This window comes from Rhineura floridana, chromosome 1 (genome assembly GCF_030035675.1).
Source record: "Rhineura floridana isolate rRhiFlo1 chromosome 1, rRhiFlo1.hap2, whole genome shotgun sequence".
NCBI classification, from domain to species: domain Eukaryota; kingdom Metazoa; phylum Chordata; class Lepidosauria; order Squamata; family Rhineuridae; genus Rhineura; species Rhineura floridana.
In genome coordinates, this window is record NC_084480.1 from 148,668,536 (window position 1) to 148,695,362 (window position 26,827).

General features: G+C 45.9%; 1 protein-coding gene across 3 annotated transcripts; it reads right to left on the minus strand.

Annotated features, from left to right (window-relative positions):
* PEX5 (peroxisomal biogenesis factor 5) lies at window positions 1-24,360 on the minus strand. 3 transcript variants are annotated; one of them, XM_061636608.1, is made up of 16 exons: window positions 24,263-24,360; window positions 22,926-23,115; window positions 19,925-19,960; window positions 19,679-19,811; window positions 19,305-19,439; window positions 15,448-15,553; window positions 13,310-13,400; window positions 11,764-11,886; window positions 11,394-11,486; window positions 11,014-11,133; window positions 8,114-8,257; window positions 6,233-6,303; window positions 3,133-3,348; window positions 2,830-2,995; window positions 1,967-2,124; window positions 1-1,214 (listed from the first exon to the last, which is right to left on the minus strand). In XM_061636608.1, the coding sequence occupies exons 2-16, from the start codon at window positions 23,073-23,075 to the stop codon at window positions 1,013-1,015; spliced, it is 1,944 nt and encodes a 647-aa protein (XP_061492592.1). In that variant the 5' UTR covers window positions 23,076-23,115; window positions 24,263-24,360; the 3' UTR covers window positions 1-1,012. The 3 variants fall into 3 exon arrangements, with proteins under 3 accessions (XP_061492592.1, XP_061492583.1, XP_061492601.1); XM_061636599.1 differs by having other exon boundaries at window positions 24,056-24,316; XM_061636617.1 differs by lacking the exon at window positions 11,764-11,886 and having other exon boundaries at window positions 24,056-24,316.
* Between the last annotated feature and the right edge of the window lie 2,467 nt (window positions 24,361-26,827).

A 26,827-nucleotide genomic window follows, 5' to 3' on the forward strand; every position in this document is an offset into this window, starting at 1 on the left:
TAATTTGGCAGGTTTAATTCTTTTCCCTTCTATTATACAAAATATTTTACAATTTAAAAACATTTTCTCAACAAAAATCATATACAGATATTTATAATTAAAGAGCCAATTACACAGAAGGGGAGAACTGTATGCACAGAGATAACCAGTCCCCTTTTACTTTACAAAATAATGAAGTGGCAGAAGGATAATGAAGACATAGATCCTGTCATGAACTTGTGAAGTGCTTCAAATTAAACCCCATTTCTGCTACCCACCCCAGATGCATCCCTACTTGCATCCATATAGCACTGGAGAGCTACTCCTTCACTCACCTCCCTGGATAGGGTGGGAAGAAACAAGCACTGTAGAAAACATGTTGTGCTGGTGCTCAGTGAGGTACTTCCAGTCATTTTGGATTGTACCTTGAAGTTGGCAGCACCTTGTGAAGCCGAGAGTCCAGAATTCCACACCATGATTCATCCCTTTGAAAAATACTCTCTTAAATAGAATTCCCATGTACAACGATAAGCCAAAGACAGTACCACTCAGTCTGTGCAACATTAGCACACGTATCTAGTTTCTCTCCTCTATCCCAAAAACATTCTAGTTGTACAGTAGGCATGGCGCTACAGAAGCAGTTTGCTGTTTTGAAGTTGGGCCCACTGAACATTAGTGCAGAAGTATAAACGTTTTCCTGCTCAACGGATTTGCTTCCCCTGCAGAGAGCAAATCTAGAACACTAAGAGAGGCAACACTAGCCAGTTAACTGCTCGTGAACACAAATTACGATTCTACAGTGGTAGGTCCAACACAAAACATGAGGGCGTGATTGGCCCTGAACTGAAGACGACTGAAAATGGATGCATGTGTGGTTCTCTGAAACTTTTTTTTTTTTTTGGCGTGGGGGGGAGAGAGAAAGAGGACACTGCCTGAATGAGGTGCGTGTGTGTGTGCTGGGTGGGAGGAGGAAAGAAAAAGATCAGAGTTGATGAGGGCCCACCCTGCACTCACAGGGGAGCCCATCCGAGAGTCACTGCTGAATGCCAAAAGCCTGTAGCAGTGTGGGAAGGTCCCGGGCATCAGCCGCCCCATAAAGGTCACTCTGGCCCAGCATGGAGAGCGCCATACGGAGGGTACTCCAGATGTTGTCGGACATGGCACCCTGGTGGCCTCGGGGGCCCCGGCTCTTCTGCTGCATCTGCAAGGCCTCTAGGAAGTGCTCCACAGCTTCCCTGTTAAGACAGCAGTATCAGGTGATTAGACATGGAGAGATGGAGGCAGCAGTCCAAGGATACCACCCTTTCTAACATGCCCCGCCTGTCAGACACAGCACCCTTGAAGCTATAAAACCGCAATGGATGCTGCTACACTGGCTCTAGTCTCCCTTAAAACCAGCACACCATAAAGTCAGGGCAAGAAGCCAATCATGGCCTACAGATCCTAGTTCATTGGCACAGAAGCATCACTAATTTAAGATGCTTCTGCCCCGAGTAATAGGAAACCTTGATCAGAAAACAAGGAACATGTAAGCGGCAGACTTAAACAAATGCTCTCCACACCGCTTCCAGATTAATGGATTGATCCAAGCTATAAAAAGGCATAGATATCTCATTCCGTTAACCATTCAACACCAAGGATGAGTGAATGTGACCATTTTGACATGGCAATGATGCTGTTAAGTCACTTCTGGTTAGTTTCTCTGGCTCTTGGAAATGCTTTCAGACTTTCCTGATACGTACGCAGATAAGCACAGCAGACAAGGACCTCACTCAGTCCACATTCCAAAATGTCCACATTCAGTCCACATTCCACTAACTGCTCACAGGAACTGCCACAACCCCATCACAAGAGACCAACAGTGATTTCACAAGATCATGAGATCTAATGTTTGGTCAACAGCTGGTGGGTAGAGGCAGCCTGCCTTTCTTTTCCCTCCCTGCTCCGTGCCAACCCTTAAGCCACCACCCATGCCCACACTACTCACCTGTGGGCCCCGAGGTTGATGCAGCTGATGCCCAGATTGTAGCGGGAGCGGATGTAGCCTGGCTGCAATTCCAGCGCACGCCTGTAAGCGGCCACCGCTTCTTCACTCCGGTTTCCATTGGCCAAGGTGGCTCCTAGCTTGTTCCAGAGAAGATGATCCTGCAAAGAGACAAAAAGAAGAGTCAAATGCAATCTCAAGTGGGATGTCTCCACAGAGACTGCCCACCCCATTCAGCAACACCCTATTTCTTTTCCAGCTTTCAAAGTCTTTAAGACCCCCTGGTCACCCCTATATGTCTCAAGTTCCCATGTATTTCATAAAGTTCAGTAGTACCAATGTAGCATAGTTATTTCGGGGCCCAACTCAAAATGCTGGTGTTTAGGAGTTTAAAACCCTCAACCCTCTGGAATCTGGATACCACACTGTTCTTCAGTCTTGGATCCCCAGATGTTGTTGGATTAAAAACCCCATCAACCCTAGCCACCTTACCCAATGGCCAAGGATGACGTGAGTTGTAGTCCAACAACATCTGGGGACCCAAGGTTGAAGAACAGCAACCTAAGAACTGCCTCCTCCTTTATGAACCTGCCTTTGCCTTAAGGTAGGCAAAAAGATTACACCCCAATTCTGGAAAAAAAAAATCCCAGCACACAAATTAGCAGCTCAAGGAGTAATTAAGTCGGAACTCGTTTCCTCATGACATGCTAGCTTTATATGTACAGCAACTTGTTTTGTATGGGATAGCATTCAGTCTTACACACACCCCACCTATAGTCAGCCCAGTGGTGCAGCCTAGGCACAAGCTTACCACACCTCCACAAACCCTCCTTCCCCTCTCTCAGCCCAGCTGGCTCATTCCTTACATTTGGGTGTGCATTCAGCGCAGCTGTGAAGCAATCCACCGCCTTCTCATACTCGCCACTCAGGTTGAAGAGAACTCCCAGGCCACACTGCACATCAGGGTCCATGGCAGATGTGTTGCTACGTACAGCCGCCAAGAACAGCTCCTTTACTTCCACAAAGAGCGAGCTGCAGAAGGATAGGACAAAGAGGTGTACAAAATAATGAAGAGCCACCCTGACTCAAAACTTTGCTATGCCTCCCTCCCCCATGCATCATCCACATTTCCCCAGTTCCGTCCCCTCTTCTCTTTTCCACACACTCACTCAGTTAAGATGGAGCCCAGGATACGCTTGGAGGGCCCAAGGCCTGGGCCAGGGCTCTCTGCTTCAGGCTCCTTCTCCACCAGGTAACTGTAGGCCGGCTTGTGGCGCAACCAGTCACGCAGAGTCTCGCATGCCTGCTTCTGCAGTGATTCGTTGGTGAAACTGACTGCCAAAGCCATGAGCGCAGTGAGGTTCCCAGGCTGCAACTCCAGGCACCTGAGGGAAAGAAGGAAAAACGTATAGCTCAGAAAGCAGAGGGAGATCTTTAGGGTATCCTCAGGAGAAGGAAGAGGAGTGGCGGGAGAGGGCAGGCTTCCTGTCTCTCCTCCTCTCAGAACATCCCCACCTGCAAAAAGCAGCCCAGCTGGCTCAGAGAATCTAGGCTCCCTCTTTGAAATGCAGCCCTTCTCCAAACGATAGATCTTCACAGCTATTGCAAAGATGCTGGCTGCAGAAGACTCCCATTTCAAAAGACATGTCTGAGCTTGGAAATGCATAATAAAATCAAGTGGACCAGCATGTTTACAAGGGCTGCAGCCAATTTTTTTGATAGAGGGAGCTCCATTTCAAGCAGGGGGGCTGAGGCTTTTCCAGGCAAAAGACTGAATATTCAAACTAACATTGCTTCAGACATCTCAGGGAAAGGGCGTTTTTCCGTTTAAAAGAAACTTATTTTGTCTTTACCAAACCCAGCAAGCAAAGCACCAAGCAGAGATGCTACCTGGGTTTTGGTGTGAATAGTCATAGCTGTCTCCAAGGTTATATCCCAGGAGCAACTTGGTGCAAACATTCTTGGAGGATGAAGTCCTTTCTTAAGCGGTCTAATAACTCAGGAGGTTTCTAACTGAGCCACAATGCATAGTGCAACCAGGGGAGAACACAGGTAACACCAAACAGGTCTGGAGAAGGTAAAATGGCTGAACCGCAGGGCTGGAAAGCCTCCATATGTTGTTGACCTACTTTGAAGAGTGCCTTCTCCAGTTTCTTCTGACATGAACTTGGGGAAGAAGCCCTGTTTGTGATCCCATTGAGAGGAGCGTTAAGGGGGATGGGAACCCTGTGACAGGGCACTGCACTCTCTGTGGTGACATCCCACTTGTGGTGACATCCCACTTGTGGAACTCTCTCCAGGAAAAAAAAAAAGTCAGTTCCCCTCTTTGGGCATCACATTCAAGCCAAACACTGAAACTTTTTAATTTGTCCAAGCCTTTAGAAGGTAGCTGTGAAGAAGTTTTGCACTACAGGTATTAACTGCTCTCTTTTAATCCTCCAAGTAATGTTTTACATTTTTTATGTAATTTTTTAATTTTTATTTTTATGGTGCTAGCTGCCCTGGGCCCCCTTCAGGAGGATGCAAATCCAACAGAATAAAATAAAACAAATGACATGTCCCATCAATCCTGATCATTGGCCATGCTGGCTAGAGCTGACAGGACCTGGAAGTTCAACATCATCTGGAAAGCCACATGTTGCTCTATGGGGTCACGTGCTCTGGGGAAGAGACCAGCTCTCTAAAATAAGCATTAGAAATTATTATTAAATTTCTATCTCACCCTCCATCCCAAAGGATCCCAGGGCAACAAACAACAAAACACAATTTAAAAATGAATAAAAGGTATCTAAAAATATTTAGTCACATGCCCTCAGAGCCAATAATTTCATGGCTATAAGGAACAGTATGTTTTAGCCATGAAATACCTGGGTGAACAGGAATGTTCTACGATTCCTCCTGAATGTCAATAATGACCCTGCTATGGGTCAGCACCAACTGGGCAGCACCCAAAGATGGACATGCATTTTCTGTCCTGTTAACTTTCAAGTTTTCATGTTAAAAAGGTGTGGAGAGTGTCTACAAAAGGCTCAAGTAACTGCAAGGGAGCTCTATGGCTTCCCTTCGATCATACCAAGGGAAGATTTCATTCTTCACAGCTTCCCATCCCTTCTTTTGGTTCTGCTTTCCTGTCCCCACCTGTCAATACACCACAGGTCTCATCCTTCCTTCTTCATGAGTCTATTAATCTGCAGTTAGAGCACAGTGTCAAACCCGATACGGGTGGTACTGTCTCAAAGTGTCACTTCTGCTGATGCCAAATTATATGTATGACCATAATATTATTTTTTTTAAAAAAAAATCTTTTTATTTTTACATCAAATACAGGTTCAGAGGAGGGCAACAAGGATGATCAGGGGATTGGAAACAAAGCCCTGTGAGGAGAGACTGAAAGAACTGGGCATGTTTAGCCTGGAGAAGAGAAGACTGAGGGGAAATACAATAGCACTCTTCGAGTTCTTGAAAGGTTGCCACATAGAGGAGAGCCAGAATCTCTTCTCGATTGTCTCAGAGTGCGTGACACGGAATAATGGGCTCAAGTTGCAGGAAGCCAGATTTCAACTGAACATCAAGAAAAACTTTGTTAGAGCAGTATGACAATGTCACCAGTTACGTAGGGAGGTGGTGGGCTCTCCAACACTGGAAGCATTCAAGAGGCAGCTGGACAGCCATCTCTCGGGTATGCTTTGACTTGCATTCCTGCATTGAGCAGGAGGCTGGACTCGATGGCCTAGTAGGCCCCTTCCAACTCTATGATCCCACTCGCAAAACTTGTATGGTTTGCTCTGCTAGCTATACACAAAGGATTTGCTGTTCCTGGCTAATAAAATGGGCAGAATTGCAGCGGCTCTACATAAAAGCTTGGTGCAGCCTCTTTTAGAATACTATGTACAGTTCAGGTTGTCCTGTCTCAAAAAAAGTAATAACGAAGGAGTGCCAGAAAGGACAAACAAAAATCAGAATTTTTGGGAGGAACTTCTCTACAAGAAAAGGCTAAAACATCTGAACCATTTTAGTTTAAAAAACTGCAGAGCGAACAAAACAAGAGGCTATAAAATGATGGATGGGGTGGAGAGAGAGAGATGTTTCTCCACTAGGACTCTGGTCATGGAAGAGTCAGATCTTAACTTGCAGTATATCACCAGCATCTCTAGCTATTTGGTTTCAGACATCATGTTCGGATAGGGCAGAAGTACCAGGACATTGCTCCTCTGCTATCAAGAACAAGCACAACCCCCAAGGTGTTTCTACACCAGGCAGGTTACTCACCGCCTGAGTGCGCTGATTGCTGCAAGCTCCTGCTCATTCTCAGCTTGCGTCGTTCCCAGGTACTGCCAGGCCTAACACAGAGACATGACAAGGAGTGTGGGCTGCTTTCGTCCTGCTTAGAGCTGAGCTGAAAGGGGGTGGGGGCTAGTTTTTGAAACATTTTTGTGTGTCCCCAAAGGGTGCATCTTTTCAGTGATTTGAAAGACAAAAAATGGAGGAAGAGAGAAGAAATTTATCCGCTCAGTGCCAAGCCAGCCAGGCCTATGCATGCCTTTTCCCATAATGCAACCATTCAGAATGAGGGCAATACAGTGCTTTCTTTGCCCGCGTTGGTGCTGTGAAGTCATCTTGCTGACTATATGTTCCCTGATAGGCTGGAATCACAAAGTCAGCAGGAAGAAGATTGTGAAAAAGAATAGTGCTGAAGCATCTCCTGGGAGGGGCAGCAACTTTATGGAAAGTTTTTATCTAACTACTGGTTTGAAAAAGACTTGTGTTAACATCTGAAATCTTGACCATTTAGCAGATGGTGCTGATGTATACACCTTTAGTCCAGCACGTACATAAGCTCTCCCTATTTTCCTGTTCCTACTGTATATGTGTATCTTGTTCAACTACATAAAATTTAACTTGTTTGTGAAACAGCTGTAGCTCAGTGGTAGACGACATGTTTTTCACGCAAAAGGTCTCCGGTTCAATCCCTGGCATCTCCTGCCTGAAACTCTGGAGAGCCATTCCCAGGCAGGAGAGAAAATACTGAGCTGGATGGACCAAGGTCGGGCCTGGCGCAAGGCAACTTCCTGTGTTCCTACCAAGTTAGGGCTACTGACCTGTACAAGTTACATTGGATATTTACTAGAGAATGAGAAGTGTGTTCATCACTCCCAGACACATTTTTAAATACATTTTCTTTAATTTCAAGTATTCTGAATGAACCAAACGCAACGAAGACAAAATCAGTAACGCTTCTGTGAAGCAATGAAGGTGGAAGGGGCAAACGGGGTCCTCATAAACCTAGAACATGCCAAAGAGCTGCCCCCCTCCAAAAATGTTTGTAAATAACGGAGTCACAAGCATGTTATTGATGCTGCCATTATAATCACTAAATGACTACCTTTGCTCATGTGGCGCATGATTTTTGCGCTTGCCAGCATTTGATTACTACATCCCATTACATAACTGCAACAGCAGTGATGCTTATAGGCTGGCAAAGGCAGTTCTTTAGATTATTATATACTTGTGGGAATCACCGTCATCCTGTCCACCTTCATTGCTCTGGCCAAGTGCTGGCTAGTCCCTTTTGCCTTGGTCATCTTCCATTCATTCATTGTACCTGGAATCAGTGCACACAAATATGTGATACGGTTATGAAACTATATTCCTTGTTTGTACTGGCAGCCTGAATTTGGCACTACCACATAGGAATCTGATAGACGGGTACTTAGGTACGTCTCTCTCATTCTGGAAGTGTGAAACGTCCAAAAATCTAAATGGCTACTCAAGCTCCTTTTCCCAGCTTCCTCTTGAAGCTCTTGCAAATCTCACTGTGGACACAGAAGTGCACACAGGAAGGTATTATTATTAATAATAATAATGTGATTTATATCCCACCCTTCCTCCCAGAAGGAGCTTCTCACATGCAAAAATCGATATTCTGAGCCTTTGCGTTAATTGGCACTGTATGCTAAAGTAGACTGGTTAGAGAGTATGTTATGGAAAAACACCCAGACTCTGTGCCAACCGTTCTTCACGTACCATGCAGTCATCACTGCTGAAATCATTCTCTGCAGCACAGCAGAGCCCCACCAGCACTCACCACCCTAACCTGATCCTATTTAACAGAACAGAACAGCAAAGAGCTGCTCTCCCTCCTCCACTCACCTCCATGTGATCAGGATTCTGCTGCACAGCAGCTTCAAAGAATAAGACAGCATTGGGGAGGTCACCCTCCTCCAGGCACTTTAGCCCTTCCTGAAAAGCATGTGGATGATCCTGCACGGGATTTTCCTCTTCAAATTGGTATCCCTATCAGGGAGGGAGAGTAAAGTTGTTGTTGTTTTTAAAGTGGATCCTGCAACAACAGCATTTGCTATTTTATTCAGGGGGCAGAGGAACACAGACCATTCATCACATTTACTATCCATCCCTTCCTTTTCAAATCTAAGGGTGACATACATTTTACTGCCTGCCATTGTCTATTGTAACCGCCAAGGGCTGCAAACTGGGGGTGGGGGGGTTGGCAAGGTAGGAAAGAGTCTGTACTATCCATAAAGGCCTTCCCCCTTTTCAGAAAAACTATGGAGACTCCAGAACGACCCTTTTCCACCCCAACCCTAAAAATCATAGCGATGAAAACATAATACTTGTACCGAAGATAGTGTACAGGTGTTGGCCCCTTGACTGATAAACTCTGACCCACTGATAAACTGTCTGACCAATTAGCCAGCACGAGCCCACTGTTTGCCTTAGGGCCTGAGGTTCAACCAAACAACAGGGGCATGGTGAGCTTAGATAGAAGCTCTGCTCCACTCCCTCTCCTCTATCCAAGCCAAACCGCTGCTACTCTCTCCAGGGCAAGAATCTGCCATGTGCTCAGCAAATCCTGTTGCCAAGAACTGCAGTGGGACTCTATAGCCTCCTGCCCACCAGCTCCCTAGAGCTAGCAGGCAGGCCTCTCCTCTCACTCTTCAGCTCCTCCATTGCAGGGGTTTTTTTTTAGTTGGGGGAGCAGAAAGGGGCCAGCCCTGAAAGATGACCCAAAGTTGCCATCTGGTAACATCCTTTAACTGCTGGCTACTTCCTTTCCCCGGGCCAAATAGAGAAAGGAGAGAAAGAAACGATTAAGGTATATCTGTGGGAATAGTGGCAGGTAAGGAGGAGGGAGTAGTTTGTGGGACAGGGAAGACACAAAACACTTCCTCCCCTTTGCTCCACACCCCAGTTTTGCAGATACAGTAGAGCCCTGCTTTTCGGCGTTCCGTTAATACGGCGCCAGCGAGGCAATCAGCTGGAGGGGGGCTGGAGCTCCCCACACTCCAGCTGATCGCACCAGAGGAGGGGAAGATCAGCTGCAGCACGCTACAGCTGATCTTTTCCTCCTCGGGGGCGGTCAGACTCCAGCACTCCAGCTGATTGCACCAGAGGAGGGGAAGATCAGCTGCAGCACGCTACAGCTGATCTTTTCCTCCTCGGGGGCGGTCAGACTCCAGCACTCCAGCTGATTGCACCAGAGGAGGGGAAGATCAGCTGCAGCACGCTACAGCTGATCTTTTTCTCCTCGGGGGCGGTCAGACTCCAGCACTCCAGCTGATTGCACCAGAGGAGGGGAAGATCAGCTGCAGCACGCTACAGCTGATCTTTTCCTCCTCGGGGGCGGTCAGACTCCAGCACTCCAGCTGATTGCACCAGAGGAGGGGAAGATCAGCTGCAGCACGCTACAGCTGATCTTTTCCTCCTCGGGGGCGGTCAGACTCCAGCACTCCAGCTGGTCATGCCAGAGAAGGGGAAGATCAGCTGCAGCGTGCTACAGCTGATCTTCTCCTCTTCTGGCGGGATCAGACTCCCGCTCAAGCTGATCGCACCCAAGGAGGGGAAGATCTGATCTTCTCCTCCTCAAGTGCGATCAGCGGGTTAGGTCCCAGACCCCCGCGCTACAGGTGATCCACTTTTCGGCGGTTTTCACTTTCAGGCGGGGGTCTGGAACCTAACCTGCCATATGAGTGGGGCCCTACTGTACCCACATTTCATATTTTGTTTTATTTATTTAATTTATTTATTAGATTTATATCCTGCCCTTCCTCCCAGTAGGAGCTCAGGGCAGTGTTTATGAAGCACCAACGATTTAATGGACAATGTAAACTTCTCTGGGCAAGCTCATGTGGAAGCAACCAAAGGAATTGCCTTAAGAACTGTTGAAGCCATCCTTAAATTCTTTTGCACAGCAGCGGGCCGTTTAGTCCACCCAGCTCTGGAAATTTACCGGAGTACGGTAGTGGCCCAAATTTTATGTGGCGTGGCAGTGGGATGATTTTTTGCTATGTAAATTAGAGGTTCTTCAAAACAATTTTCTTCTGACACTTTTAATTTTGCCCCCTGGCACACCTGCAGCTCTGATTCGGGTAGAGATAGGTCTTCCCTCCATTAGATACTCCTGGACTCATTTGGCCCTCTGCTCCTATATATGTACAGCCCTGGAGATCAAAGACCTGCCACACTACTTGCTGTTTTGTGCACTGTATTCAGAGCCTCCATCTAAATTTCTGGGTTTTATTTTTTCTTCCTGCTTTTTAAACTCTATGCCAGAAGTGATTTTTCTCCTTTTGTCTGATACAGACATTACTATAACTTATAGAGTCTCACTCTTTGCTTTGGCAGCATCAAGAATTCGCAAAAAATGTAGTTGACTGTTTGGGGGATGCCTTGATTTAATGTTTTTGCTAAATGCTCTGATTTTAGATTATAAATTATCAAATTCCCTGTTAATTTTATTTAAGCATTTGGATTTCTCATTTTATATGTTATATCTGTTGTAAATAGCTCTATTTTTTAACTCTGTTAATCCTTTTGTTTGTATCTGCAATGGCCTTTGGCCCAAGAATAACCGATTTTTAAAAAAAACTGTAACACATTTACACACATATACTTATGTCCATTTGCTCACAATCTAATTGTGTGTCCATTCGCTCACAATCTAAAGTTGCACAGCGAATAGGAAATATAAGAGATGGGGGAGGCAGGGAAGGGGGGCAAGCAGAAAGCCCCAACTCCTTCTGCAGGCATACCTTGTCATAAGTGGAGCTGGCAAGATCCTCGTAGTCTGTCAGCCAAGGATGGGCCTCGGCGTCTCGCTTGGCCATCTCCTCCCACTCAGCTTGCAGCTTATCCCAGAAATCCACATCTGACTGGAGAAGAGAGAAAAGGAAGCTGAGGGGGCCCTCCAGGTCTCTCAAAGCAGACACATGATTTGGTTACATCCCTTCTCCAAAATCTGTTTTTACCAGTTTTTAAAATATCTTTTAATTGTATTTTTTATTACAGATGCATTTGCTGCTCTGGGTTTCTTTGGGAGGAGTGGTGGATATACATTTAATAATAATAAAAATACATATACATCAGAAGTCTCAACTCCAGCAGGGTCCTACCTGGCAAGTGGTTACATTACCTCCACAGCAGTCTTGGCCTCCTCAAACTCTGTATTCAAGCTCAATGTGTCCCCAGAGTGTGCAAACTGATCTACCCAGGCTTCAGATGTGTTCTAAGAAGAGAACATAGCAGGAAGGTACTTTTTGCCCTTCAAATATGGATAAAGTGGGCAGTTCTGTCCCATTTCTCAGCTAACAGGATTGTAGGCATAACCGTGAGTGAAAAATTCAGGCCACCAAGACAAAATGATTACGGCGCCTCGACTACACACTGTTCTGCCCAAGTTCACACTCCACCACTGGGTGGGGCAGTTACTGGCTACACAGAGCATGCAGCAAAAAGCTTACAGCCCTTGAGCAGCAGAGTGCTCTGTCTGCTGGGAGTCCTACCTGCTGCTGTATAAACTCAGTTGCCCATTGTTCTGCCTGATCCTGGTCTCTGGGGGTAATGGTCACCCGATTGGCCTCGATGGACACCCTCCCATCTCCAATCTGACGGACAAACTTTAAGAACTGCATGAAGAAAGGAGACACAGGCAGAGACCATAATCATTTAGCCCTTGTACAACCTCTCCTATTTGGACTAACCTGAACCCCAGACTGAGCACAGCCAGTAGGAAAGGGAAAAAAAGACAAGACACATTTAGCTTCGCTGGGGCACAAGGGACATGGGAGCAAGTCACTCTCAAGGGGTAGCCACTAAAAACAACTGCACAGGATCAAAAACTAGATTTTCTTCTAACATCAAGGCTAACATCAGGGTGGAAGACCCAACTCCCACACGGATGACACTCTTTATACCACTATTTTGACCTGGATTAACAATAGGAAGATCGGAGGGGGCAGATCTGACCTGGGAGCATCCAACTTCCAGATCTTAAAAATACAAAAGCTACTGTTTGACAATGAGTGAGTGCGGACGAGGATAGATGCAGGGGGAGATGGAGGGGTAAATGTATATGCATGCATACATAAACTGACTAATACTTTGAGGAGGAAAGAAGATGTTGCTTAGTTTAATAAGTTTCCAGTGAATAATGGTTTCTGTTGGTAAGGGCCCACTCACAGGGAAGCTCAATGGAGACTCTCTTCTGGAGGCCAGAAGTTTGCAGCAGTGATGAGGAGGCTCACAATCAGTGCACCAACAGTCATATTTTAATCTCATGCTTCCTTTCTCCATGGATCTCAGAGCAATGAACCTGAGGGTTATCTCATTTTATCCCCACAACTGCCCACTACTCTATGAGGTAGATTGAGCAGGACACAGAAATTGACTGGACTAAGATGGCCCAGTGGACTACATGGGTGACGATCTATTTGGACCCAGATCTCAGCAGTCTCAAGTCCAAAACTCTATCTACTACATCACACTAGTACTTTGATGGTCAAGCACCCCCAGTCTATGAAATAAAATCAAAGAAAAAAAAGCACAACCTTAACCATCCCTTTCCTCATGAGGCAACTAGTAGGCTAAATGAGCACAGCCAGTGTTGGGCCCCCATCTAAAACTCAATGCAGGCCAAGAGGCTTGACCGAGCCATAGGTCACAGCTGCTATGTTGGATGCCATGCATCTCACTCAGGGCCAAGTTTCACGTCATGAACTGACATCGTAAGGCCCTCACAATGTGATTTTACCATAAAATTTTTTTTCATAGTGAGAAGCGGTCACAATGCATGAGACAGGACACTCTCATATTGAAAAACCCAACATTTATATACTCAGTAGTGGATATTCTAGGGAATATGATATTTAATACCTTTCTATGTGAAAACAAGATGGCAAGGTCATCCCATAAAGACCAGCCCTCATTCAAAGGAGAAGTAAAAAAATAACGTGTGGAACTGGTTACATCACTCGGCATATCAGTTTCTAACAAGTGTGCCCAGTTCCAATTCCATATGAAGAGAACTCTAGTCATTGTTGGGTTTTTTACCTCAGAGTCATTCAGTTTGGGGTCATCTACTTTTGAGAGAAAATCATTGGCAGTTTTCTTAAGGTCATCTTCAGGCTGGTATTCCTCATACCTACAATTAGAAAGAACATACTGGGTTCAGGAGCAAGCTAGAAAGACGCAAAGGGTTTGACACAATAACAAAGTCTACATTCAATTTACTTTATACATATCTCCCAATCCTCCAGTTTGCCACGCAGCTCCCAGAGTTCCTTACAAAATAAAACAACCAATACACAGCAAGTTTAATAAGAGCATTAAAAAGACAGTGGAAAGGGCAGAAATTAGCCTTTAAAAAATTCAGCATTAAGAAACAAAACAAAAATACAAAGGAATTAAAAGGCATGGGTAAATTTTTTTTTTTAAAAAAAGCTCACCAGATCCTGAAAGGACAAACTCTCTAGGTGAACTTCTCTAGAGAGAGATGTCAAGACCTGGGCCCTATTACCAAAAAGGCTCTCCCCAAATGAAAGGCCCCTGAAGAAGATAACAGTATTTTGCTTACTCATGTGGGAGAAGACAGTCCTTTAGATACCTGAATCCAAGTTGTAAAGGGCTTTACAAGTTAAGCATCAGTGCTTTTAGTTGTGCCCAGAAACAGACCACAAACCAGAAAAGGCATTGATTCATTTATGGTATTTATATACCGCCCCATAGCTGAAGCTCTCTGGGCGGTTTACAAGGCGGTTTAAGCCTTGGGTAAGAAATGTTCCATTTTACCAGTCTGAGTCAACAGTATAGCAGTCACATTCTAGACCAAAAGAAATTTCTGAGTAGCCTACAAAATCACCTCCACGTACAAAACATTGCAATAGTCTAACTCAGAAGTTAAGAGAACACGGATAACAGTAGCCAGGTTCTCCCTATCCAGAAATGTTATGGTAGATTCCCAAACTTTTTTCCCCATGGACTACTTGAAAACTGCTGAAAGTATTGGTGGACCACTTAATGGTTTTGCTGCCTGTTATAGCAATTGTATTGTGTTGTGCTAGACTCTGTATGACTTTGAATTGTATTTTATATTGTTCTTTTATTATATTACAATTTGCATTCCATAGAATTCAAACTGTAACCGAACAAAATACAATATAAGAAATAAAAGCAGCAATTAAAAATACAATTAAAATAAATATATTTAATACAGACATGTTGCAGAACACCTGAATGAAGCTCACAGACCACAGTTTGGGAATCCCTGTTGTAGGTGATTATCGAAAGCTCCAAGAGAACCAAGAGAATTAGCAGAGCCACAGTTCCCCTTTTATTCTCCCACTGCAAGGCAACCAAAGTTGTTTCAGTGCCAAACCCAGGTCAGAAACCAAACTAGGCTATAGCCACCATGCCCAAAGGAACAGAAATAGTTCACGAGGGGTTGAATAAAAGTCCCAGTAGCAGAGAGCTTTAAGTGCGTTTCTCCATTCATTTCATGGTGAATCTGGCAGCTGTAAAAAGACAGATGTGGGTGTATGCAAACTTGTTAGAGCATTCGACACTCTTTATTGCTCTGGGCTTGGAAGCATCTTCATGCAGAACTAGAATGGAAGATCTAAACATGTATTTCATGAGGAAGGGAAAGGACAGTGATCTACAGTCTAGCAAAAAAAAAAGCCATCGTCTCCTGGGAATTTGAATTTCTTAAGCAGTGCTTTCAACCTTTAGAGGCCCATTACCCATCCTGAACTCCAGACCGCAGCATGGGACACACTTTTACTTCATTCAATGTATGCAGAAAACACACACACAACAATAAAGAGATGGTCAGGGACCCAGTAGCAGGAGACCAGTATTTTTATTTCGCTTAAAATTATATGTAAACACTGTTCAAAGGAAGGCACTTGCTACGCAATGTGACAGGGCAACGTGTTAGAGAACTGCAAGGGACTGTGTTATACAGAAACTCTCTCTCTTGGTGAACGTAAAGGCCCTTTGAAAAATATACTCCTTTGTCCTGGTGGACTTTAAATTCTACAACTGGGTCTGCAGAAGGACAAGCTAACTTCTTCAGAAAGACAGATCTGTCAACCCAGAACTTGGGTAACGCGCTACTTAGAGCTGCAGTGAGCATCAGATTCCATAACCTCATTGACCACTGTGGGAAGAAGCAGCAGATAGACACTCACCATTTATCAGCCAGTGTTTGATCTTCTGATTCACCCAGCCACAACTTCTCCGCCGACTGCTCCAAATATTCTTCTGCCCACTTGGTAGGAGACACAGACAAGGGATCTTTGCAGAAATGGAGAAAACAGGCTTTAAAACCCAAGTGACAAATCCTGACAGGAAGAAGAAGAGCTCTTGTACACCACTGAAAAGTCTGTTCTACAGTTATTGAGGATCACGTATGCACCTGCCTTACACCAAGTCCCAGGACAGAACTCAGACCATTGGTCAGTCTAGACAATATCTGCAGTGGCTCTCTAAGCCTTCATCAAGCAGTCAGTCTTTCCCAGCATGCTTCATGGGATTCTTTTAACTAGAGATGCTGGGACCTTCTGCTTGCAAAGCTTGTGCTCTGTGAGGGGCTAAGTTCAGTAATCATAAAAAATGAGAGACAGACATGTGACGCTATTGCCAACAAACAAACAGCACTGTTTGGCTAGCCTTAGCAAAACTGAAAAGCAAAGGTTGTGTTGGTCCATTAAGAAAAAAAGAGTCCCACAGTCAGTGGACCAACCAAAACATCAGAAAATTGTGGCAAGCTTTCAAGAATTAATGAAGGTATTGTCCAACTGTGCATTTCGGAGGAGGGGGAGGTGTAAACAAAAAAAGTGGCTCAGGTCTAATTCACGTTAGACACACTGAAATCAACAGGACTCAAGCACAACCAGCTTTACTCAGGAATGAGCCAGCAAACATGAAATCCAAGGCACAATAGTAAAACTAAAGGTTTTAATTAAAGATTAGTCTCCCCCACCTCCCCAGGGATACTCCCTCCAACTGGATTACCATATTTTAAGGAGGATAAAACATACCAGAAGGGAGTTGAGAGAAAAGCAACAGAGATTTGCTAAAGGATTTAGAATGCCAGGCTGAAGAAATTCAGGAAGGCAGATAATTAAGGAAGGGTCCTAATTCTGACTTACCTAGAAGACTGCCATAGCAAAAAAAAACACTTATTCAATGCAATACTGAGGAAGGACAAGAGAAACCTTGTTCAGGTTGTACCCACAACATATGTACATTGGATATTGGGGGCAGGGAGAAACACACAAAATGTCTAATGGTAAGAAAGGGTGGGACATGGAACAAGATCCTTAACAGGTTGCACAACACTATATATATACATAAATTTTTATTTATGAGTCGCCTATCTGGCCGAATTAACGGCCACTCTAGGCGACGTACATTAAAACAATAAAATACAATATACAATCAATAAGACCATCAATCGTCTAAGCACCACTCTACCAATTAATAACAACATTAATAACTAACCCGCCCCAGAGATCCCATAGGCCTGCCTGAATAGCCAGGTTTTCAAGGCCCGGCGGAAACCTATTAGGGAGGGGGCATGCCGAAGATCGAAAGGAAGGGAATTCCAGAGGGTGGGGGCCACAATCGAAAATGCCCTCTCTCTGGTCCGCACCAGTCTCGCTGTTTTAACTGGTGGAACCGAGAGAAGGTCTTGTGTGGCTGATCTCGTCAGGCGGCATAATTGGTGATGCTGGAGGCGCTCCTTCAGATAAACTTGGCCGAAACCGTATAGGGCTTTAAAGGTCAACACCAACACCTTGAATTGGGCCCAGTAAATAACTGGTAGCCAGTGTAGATCTACTAACACCGGAGTAATATGAACACGGCGACGGCTATTCATGAGCAACCGAGCCGCCACATTCTGTATCAGTTGTAATTTCCAGACCGTTTTCAAGGGTAGCCCCACGTAGAGCGCATTGCAGTAGTCTAAGCTAGAGGAGACCAGAGCATGTATCACCCGTGGGAGCAGATGAGCTGGAAGATAGGGTTGTAGCCTTCATATCAGATGTAATTGATACCAGGCTGCCCGGCTCACAGCCGAAATCTGAGCCTCCATAGACAGCTGGGAGTCAAGAATGACCCCAAGGCTACGGACCTGGTCTTTCAGGGGCAAACTTACCCCATTGAACACCAGGTCTATATCTCCCAATCTTCCCTTGTTGCCCACTAGCAACACTTCGGTCTTGTCGGGGTTTAGTTTCAGCCTATTCCTTCCCATCCATTCACTTACAGAGTCCAGGCACTTGGACATGGTATCCACAGCCAACTCTGGTGAGGATTTAAACGAGAGATAGAGTTGAGTGTCATCCGCATATTGGTGGCACTGCAGCCCAAATCTCCTGATGATGGCCGCCAGCGGCTTTACATAGATGTTGAATAGCATGGGGGAGAGGATAGAACCCTGTGGCACTCCACAAGTGAGAGGCCAAGGGTCTGAAACCTCATCCCCCAATGCCACCCGCTGGCGCCTGTCTGAGAGATAGGAACGGAGCCACCGTAGAACAGTGCCCCCTATTCCTAATCCCTCCAGGCGACCTAAAAGGATACCGTGGTCGACGGTATCGAAAGCCGCTGAGAGGTCCAGGAGGACGAGGAGGGTATATTCTCCCCTATCCAACACCCTCCTCATATCATCCACCAGGGCGACCAAGGCTGTTTCAGTTCCATGTCCAGTCCTGAAGCCCGATTGGAATGGGTCTAGATAATCTGCTTCATCCAAGTGTGTCTGTAACTGTTTGGCCACCACTCGCTCAATCACCTTGCCCAAGAATGGTAAATTAGAGACTGGGCGAAAGTTATTCAACTCTTGGGGATCCAAGGAGGACTTTTTCAATATAGGTTTTATTACTGCCTCCTTGAGGGCTAGTGGCATTGCACCCTCTTCCAAGGATGCATTTACCATTGCCTTGATCCCTTCACTCAGTTTCTCTTTGCAGCTCATAATGAGCCACAAGGGGCAAGGGTCCAATAGACAGGTGGTTGGCTTCACAGTAAAGAGCACCTTGTCCACTTCCTCAGAGGGAAGAGCCTGAAACCAATCCCACCAGACCGGAATGCAACTGGCCGACTCTGGCTCACTTCCTGTATCCACGACGTACGGAATCATGTTCTTCAGGCGTTCGATTTTATCGGCAAAGTGTGTAGCAAACATGTCACAGGAGGCTTTAGAATGTTCCATGGGTTCCTGAGCAACTGGACCGACCAGGCTTCGGACCACTTGGAACAACCTCCTGGGACAGCACTCTGCGGACACAATAGAGGCAGCAAAGAATTCCCTCTTGGTTGCCTTTGTTGCCACCTGGTAGGCAGCTATTGCTGCTCTAACCAGTGTCCGATCGTCTTCAGAGCACGATTTCCGCCATCGGCGCTCTAGTCGTCTCACCTCCTGTCTCAGACCCCGCAACCATGGTGTATACCAGGGTGCTATCTGAGCTCTATTCAGGGGGAGAGGGCGTTTCGGAGCCACCCGGTCTACTGCTGCTGCAGTGGCTTAAATCTACATGTGCCAAGGAAAGATAACCACGGTTCACAAAGTGGAGTCCAGTCGGCGAAAATAAATTTATGATGGCATAGATTAAGTCTTAAAATGCTACAGGATTGTTTTTTCTGCAACGGTCCGACACAGTTCCACAAGGCTTAAATCTACTGTGGCACTGCAAGGTGTTAAGAAAAGGCACGTTTCTAATAAAATAGACTATAAAAGAGAAGTTGCGCAGTGGTTGACAGAAAGACAAGGTACAATACGGTATGGCACAGGAAAAGTTCCTTATACCACCAATACAACACCTGGGGCTTTTTGGACAGCCTCGTCTACAGTGGCCTTGCTTTTTCCATAGGTACCTGCCTACTTCATCAGATATATAAAGAAGACTGAAAAGGTGGGCGTGTACATATGTGGCAAACAGTTCACAGAGGATAAACCCAGTAACCAAGTGAGAATTAAAGACACCAAGTAAGAGCTGCAGGGTAAGAGATGCCCATTCCCTTACAACAGCCGCCCCACCTGTGACCTCAGCAATGAACTCCTGGGACCAATCGGCTTCATTAAAATCCGTTGAAACATCAACAGTACTGTCAGTTACATCAAGGAACTCTTGTGCCCAGTTCTCCGACAAAGCCAGGGCCGCCACCCCTGGAGCTGAGGAATAGGAGATGGGAAGAAGTCAGAATGGGTGCCCAAGTGTTAGCACCCTACTATCCACAAGAATGCGATAAATACAATTTCACAGCAGAATCTGCTTCCCAAAGCTACCCATCCACTTCTCATCCATTCCTCTCAACAAGAAGCTAAACGATACCACCATCATCACCCCATCTACCTAACAATTATTCTGCTGGTTTCTTTTCACACTATGACTCCCAGTTCACCCATCTTACCTCTCTGTGGGGCCTGCCGGAAACTGGACTGCTCAATTTCCTGCATTTCAGCCAATAGATCATCCATCTTGAATGTTTGTGGGGCCCGGGAAAGCAGGGGGCCATTCTGCTCTTGAAGGAACTCGGCCACCAGCTGCCAGAGAATATACATGTGAGCATGTGTGGGCATGAGGTGGTAGCAGAAGCGATACAGAGGAGGCCAGGGATAGGGAGGAAGACAAAGAACAGAAAGCTGGAAAGTCTTACCTCATCTTCAGAGGCTCTTCCAAGAGGTTTGGGCACCTACGGAAAAGAAAAAGATGGTAAGTGGCAATAGAACAGCAATCCTAAAGGATAAATAGTTGTTTGCCACATCCCAAAATTGACTTGTGCTTTTCTTTCTCCATGCAGTTTCATCTTGCCCCAAAATGCTTTTGTACATTTGCAGAAGTGGACATGATCAATTTCAAACAAGACAGAGAAGGGTGGGAGACAGGAAGATGAGGCAAACTGAGCTTACCATCTCCCAAGATTTATTTACGATTAAGTCCAAAATAGCTCCTAAACATATTCCTCTTCCCTTTCTACAAGGTGACAGGTGGATCCATGTTCAGAGCAGGATCAGCACATTGCCCATTTAGAGAGGCCCCTTCCAAAGCAGCTAGGATTCTTACATAATTAGTTTTTAAATCTGCCTAAATGGCACCAGATCCCCTAAGCAAGCAACAGCCAGTTTCTCCAACGTGAGGGCAAGGAGGAGATAATTCCTATTCAGTGTATGCCAGTGGTTGCCAACCGTTTTGGACCAAGGGGTACATTTCAAATTTTGAAACTCCTGAGGGCGCCACTCACAAAATGGCTCAAAATGGCACATAAAACACTCATGTAGGACTTTTGACCTTGGCAGACTCACCAGCAAAATACACGGGGTGGGGGGTGGGGTAAACTGGAACATGCTACTGGTGCCCACCCTGGATTGCAAGCACACTGGCATGAACAGGGGCCCCCAGTCATCCTATACTCCAAGTACCTCCAAACCAAAGCACAACTGCAAAACAATCCCCACTATCGAACTATTGAGAGATGAGCCTGTTGTAGCATTGTACTTCCAAGGCAATTTAAATGCCTTCAGAGTGCAGCGTAATTGCAGCTTTCACCCCTGTCTTACCCAGCTCCAGGCTTCAGACTGTCCTCCTGAGGTGTAGCATGTTGTCAAAGACAATAGCCACTGATTTGAGGAAAGGGTCTTAGGACCCAACCAAAACGATGTGGTCCCCAGGGGGCTGGGTGAGTGGGAGAGTATGGATGCAGGTCACGCTTGTGAATGTTTATACAAACATATTTCCCTTTATCTATATGGGGTCTCAGGTATTGCAAGATTCATGGAAGCCAATCATAAGTAGAGCTAGAAAAGAACTAACAACATTCTCAGCAATGAACTGCTGGCTCCAGCCCTCCCACAAAGCAGAGAAAGCAAACATTTTTATATGAAATGCTAGGAAACATAGTTTGAGAGACAGCGAGGAGTGTGCCATCTTACATGACATGCTCTCTTAAGAGCTACAAGTTCCTCCTGGCACTTCCTATGAATGGGGCAAGAGAAGACGACAGGTTGTTTTGGAAAAACGGCGGGGTATAAATAAAGATAATAATCATCATCATCATCTGTGTGGTGGGAAGAAGGGATAGACACCATAATACTCACAGACTTTGAGAACCTAAGGACAATGGGATCAAGTGCTACAATTCACAGGCTCCAGAGCGCATGAGAATAAACGAGTTAAGCCTCTGATCTTCATATCACATAGAAGAATTGACACAATTGCCAGATGTAACGCAAGGCCATTTATTCTCGCCCATTATTTAACATCGTTGACCATTCCCAAATTCAGAATAGCTTTTACGCTGGCCAGGCTTAATACTCTTCCTTCGGCTCTCTTAGATGGCAGATTTTAAAAAATTCCCTATGGTAAGAGGTTATGCCCATGTGATGAGGGGACAATAGAATCAGTGGGTCATGTACTACTATATTGCTCATTCTATCGGGAGCTTCGAACTGTTAATTGTTCCAATCTTAAAAAACATTCCAGGCAGAAACGAATCTTTTTATGTCGATTATCTCCTATCTGACCAAACCCCACAGATATCAGCAAAGGTTGCCAGTTTCTGTGCGGCTGCTATGCGTTGCAGAAGAACTTTGTTAAACCGATAGCTAATTTGATGACGAGGATCCAGTTTTAATGAGATCTTATGCTAAGTGTGCTGTGTTGTACTGAATTATCTCTGTTTTTATCTTGTACACTTTTTATGCTGGTCTACGACTGTGATAATAAATGAATTGAATTGAACAATAACCGAGGACTGTTTAAAAGGCATCTTGCATTGTATACTTGTGTATAATTATATAGGTACACCATATTGCTATCTCTCACAATATATATAAGCCCAGCAGCTACAAATGTAAAGAGCTTAAATAATGGGAACTTAAAGAAGCTGAAGGACACTAATCAACCCTACATTTCTCAAAGCATACAGAGAGAGAACTGGGGAGAGGGGAGGCTATATTACAGAGAAATTACCCTTAAGAACTGGCCAGGGAAGCTTCCCCTTCTGACTCAAAAAGAAGAAGATAAGGTATCCTCTTTTCTCCTGGAGGGGATGTGCAAAAGACCCAAGCACACCCCTCGGACCAACAATTCTTTGTTCAATCTGTAATATACAGATGCAGGGCTAAGGTTGACAGAATAGCAGCTTGCCCATGTGGAGGCAGAGGCAAGATGTAAGCCAGGTACTTCCCCAGCTCACACTTACATAATGCTCATCCCAGGAAGGCCCACCAGATTCCAACCTTGCCATGGTTTTCTCTCTGCAAATACATTCTTTTTTTGTTTTCCCAGGCTTTGGGGCACTACCAATGATATGATTGTACTGTTAACTCTGTTTTTAATAATGTTATGCAATTTTATTATTGTATTTTTATTTTGATTGTTAATCACTTTGGGACTTTTAGTGGGAAGCAACACACAAATCTAAAAAAACTAAACCCAAAGCACATGAGGCCTGGAGATGATCCTAAACAGGCAGACACCAACAACTGCACCCTTGGAAGGGAGCAAGATGCTACCCCAAGCTGCATTGTTCCCACCCTTTCCAGCTTACTAGGAAGCACTTCCTGTGCAACCCTTACACAGTCCCCTGCACAATAAACAGCTCCCCAGCCCCAAGACATCACAGAACAAAACAGACTGTCCGGCTGTCTCAGACTTACCACCTCAGCCACTGGACCAGTGGGAGGCCAAAGCTGGGGACCCTGAAGCCCCTCCTGTTGCAGGCCTTTGTCCTGAGTGAAGTGGCTGGCCAGCTTCATCAGAGGATTGGAGCCCCCACACTCTGGCTCCACCAGGTCCCTCATTGCCATGCTGGGCGGTCAGAGAAAGGTGCGCCCACACGACCCTCACCTGGCCAAAGGAGAAGCAATGACAAGGTACATACATACACTTACAAAGACTATTAATCTCCGGCCCGCATGCAGGGCAGGATAAGCTAGTCCAGCAAGTTTCTGGCCCTGCTACAAGACAGGCTTCCAAAAAGCACCACAGTGCTGACTGAGGGAGGTGAGAAACAGATACACATTCCTCTGCTCCCTTGCCTTGCGTGCCGCAGCAACATACCCTCCCACGTTCTATTAATTCAGCCATTCCCAACCAGTGTGCTTCCAGATGTTGTTGGACCACAATTCCCATCTTTCTTGACCATTGGCAATGCTGGCTGAGGCTGATGGGAGTTGTGGTCCAACAACATCTGGAGGCACACTGGTTGGGAAAGGCTGTACTAACTAATCCAAAATAGTTGCCACCTGCTGATTACGGAACCACCACCACCACCTCCGATGAAAACGAAGCTCCAGGTCCAACCAAAGGCTGAACCATTAGAGCTGCAAACTTGTGGGCCACTTGACGGGCCACCTTTTTTGCACATACACCTAAAAATGTAAACATGTGACTGCAACAATCCATGCAGGTACTTTAACCAGGGAGTGGCAATGTATCGAAGTTCGGCTCTTGTCTCCTAATTCCTAATGTATAAGACTAGGCTGTAGGTGCAGAGCAGGGAACGGAGTGCAACTCCGAACGTGCTCAGGAGTGCTCTCTTCATATTTAATTCACACATCTCGCCCTGGGAACGGGTGCTCTGGGGCTGCCGGGGGGCTCAAGTTAAGAGCCAAGACGCTCCATTTCCAGCAACATACACACGAAGAGATGTGGGGTTTGATCCCTGGGTCCTCCGACTCCTCTCCGCTGTACGTCACTGTTCCCCCAGCCCGGCTCCCTTCCACGCCCTGCTAGCTGACCAGTCTTCTTCTCCCACACGCTTCGGGAATGAAACCAAGCAACTCACCAGGCTTGCAAGGCCTCGTTCCCTCCTGCGGCAAAGCCTGGATTGCCCGGCCTCTCGACGGAGCTCCTCTCCCGGCTGCCTTCCTGGCGAAGGGCGGGGGAGTCCCGCGGTTCTACTCTACTGGGGTCGGCCAGGTACACAATCTGAAGAGGGGGGGGGTGTCTCTCCAACTTCCTCCTCCTCCACCCCCCCCAGGGCAATCCCTACCTGCAAAGTCCTGCTTGCCTTGATCTCGCAACATTCGCAAAGAAAGCAGGGGGCGGAGCCAGCCAGCCAGCCCTTAAAGGACCAGGCATCCCATAATGGCTGCAGCCTAGAAGCAGCTCTTGCGAGCACCGCTACATCTGCAAGGGAAGGACAGTTATGTTGCGGGAACCTGACAACCTGATCCTATGCAACGTTGCGCCAGCCATCCAGAGCTTGGAAAAGTTACTTTTTTGAACTACAACTCCCATCAGCCCCAGCCAGCATGGCCACTGGATTGGGCTGATGGGAGTTGTAGTTAAAAAAAAGTAACTTTTCCAAGCTCTGAATTATCTCCGTAAAAGCTGACATCGGCGCTGAAATTCAGCATCGTCTGAGCTCTGCGAGTCCTGCATTCTCCCAAATGAAGTGGACAGCAAAAGAGGTTTAAAGATGTTCTCAAAGCTAATCGAAAAAAAATGTAACATGAGCATCGAGAGCTGGGAAATTTTGGCCCATGAGCGTCCCAATTGGAGGTCGGCCATTATCAAAGTGCTATGGACGTTGAAGAAGCAGGAGTACAGGGCGAAAGGGACAAACGAGCAAAGCGGAAGGCACGTCAAGCAGATCCTCATCATGACCATCTTCCATCTGGAAACCTATGTCCTCACTGTGGGAGGCTGTGTGGATCCAGAATTGGCCTCCACGGTCACGACCCACCGTTAAAGACCTTACCCTGGAAGACAATCTTACTCGGCCATGAGTGAACTCCAATGAATGAATGCAACATTGCATCGAAAACAAAAGCCAACTAAATCCAACGGCGCATACTTCCTCATCAGTGTGCTTATGATTTCAACTTTGCTTGGGAGCAACTTACAATCGAGCTTTCTTCTGAGAGCATATGCATAGTCAGTAGTGTAGTGGTCAGTTCAGAAGTGTAGGGTCCCTTCATCAGTCACAGCTACCCCCCCTCCCTTTTTTGCTGAATGAGATCCTTGTTAGTGCCTTCTCCCACAACAACAAACTAGGAACCAGTAAGTGCAGAAACAGGGGAGTGTTAGCTACTGAAAAGAGCCTTCTTGGTGGCTGACTTGCCTTCTTTCACTCGGATTGGCTCCAATCAGGAAGAAAGGACAAGGAAGCCTGTTAGAAGAGTCTTCTCATGGTTAACACACTCTCCTTTCATACTGATTGGCTCGTAGGATGCTGGAGACATTGAGATCCTGCTGGAACCCTGCTCCCAAAAATTAAAGGTTCTAAGACCCCAGAGACCTCTGATGACTTCACCCCTGTGAGTGGTACTAGCAGCCCACTTGGGACAATTTCCAGAGGAGCAGCGGTCTGTACAGAAAAAGAGCCTTGCCGTGTCCTGTGGTAGCTTAAAGACTTAACCCACATTTATTATGGCACAAGCTTTTGTGGATTGGAATCATTACTCTCAGACCTTGCTTTCCATCTTCCTTTGCCTGCCTTGATTTGATTCAATTAACCCACCTTCCTTCATGCCCAGGTTTTAAAAGGATCCTTCTGGTATTTAATACCCCCCAGCTCCCCTCCTTTGTCTTGTGATCCAAGGAATCACTAGCTGTGGCTGGGATATTCCCTAAACGAGTGTTTAGGACTGAGGGTACTCTCCCCTTGTTTCGGAACCATGCCACCTCCTCAAGTCAGTCTAAATCTGCAGATCATTTTCACCATAATTCTACCTCAAAGCATGAACCTTTATATAAGTTACAACAGGATAATGGGTTGCCATCTCACCCAGTGGGAGGTTTCAGCAGTTCTGGGGGGTTTATGCCCTACATGAGAGAGTTTCTAGGATATCCAGAGCCTGTGGAGGAGGATCTTTTGAGGTCCTTTGGAAATCTTTCAAATGAAAAGCAGACTATTTTAGGCCGGCTTGAAATTCTAAAAAGCAAATTAGTCTCTCTAAAGGGAATAAATCTACGAAATAACTCTCCTCAGGCTGAGCTACCCTTAACAACGTTCCCTCCTGCTGGAAACATTAAACAAGCTGCTCCTTCAGTCGCCTCACCCTTACATCCCATTTCAGTCCGAGGGATGTCCTTACCTCCTGCGGCTACTGATGGCAATTTTAACCAATCTCCTACGAACACCCATCCTTTTGAGATAGACTGGACTAGGAAGCCTCTGCATTCTCCAACTACTACTGCTACTACTAGGAATTGGATAGCTGTGTGGTAAGTCCCAGGCTATGGTCTGAAGGCACATAAGGCCAGCTCCCTGCTAAAACTAAGCAGGATCAGGTCTGGTTAGTGCCTGGATGAGAGACTGCCTGGGAACCATATGTAAGCTGGCTTAGGTTTCAATCTTTCGACGCAAAGAAAGGCAGGGTAGAAATGTAATAAATAAATAAATAATTGGAACCACACAAACTTGGTTCACCCAATTCTGATGGGGCTGTCCAGCTATGCCTGACTTACATTCTTTGGAGTTGTCAAAGGACAACTGTTGCATTTTTGGTGATTCAGAGCAGACTCTTGATTGTATTGTTCCTTGCCCATGACTAAACCTTTTATCTTGAAATGTGGCAGGCTGGCATAGTAAGTGTAATGATACTGATTT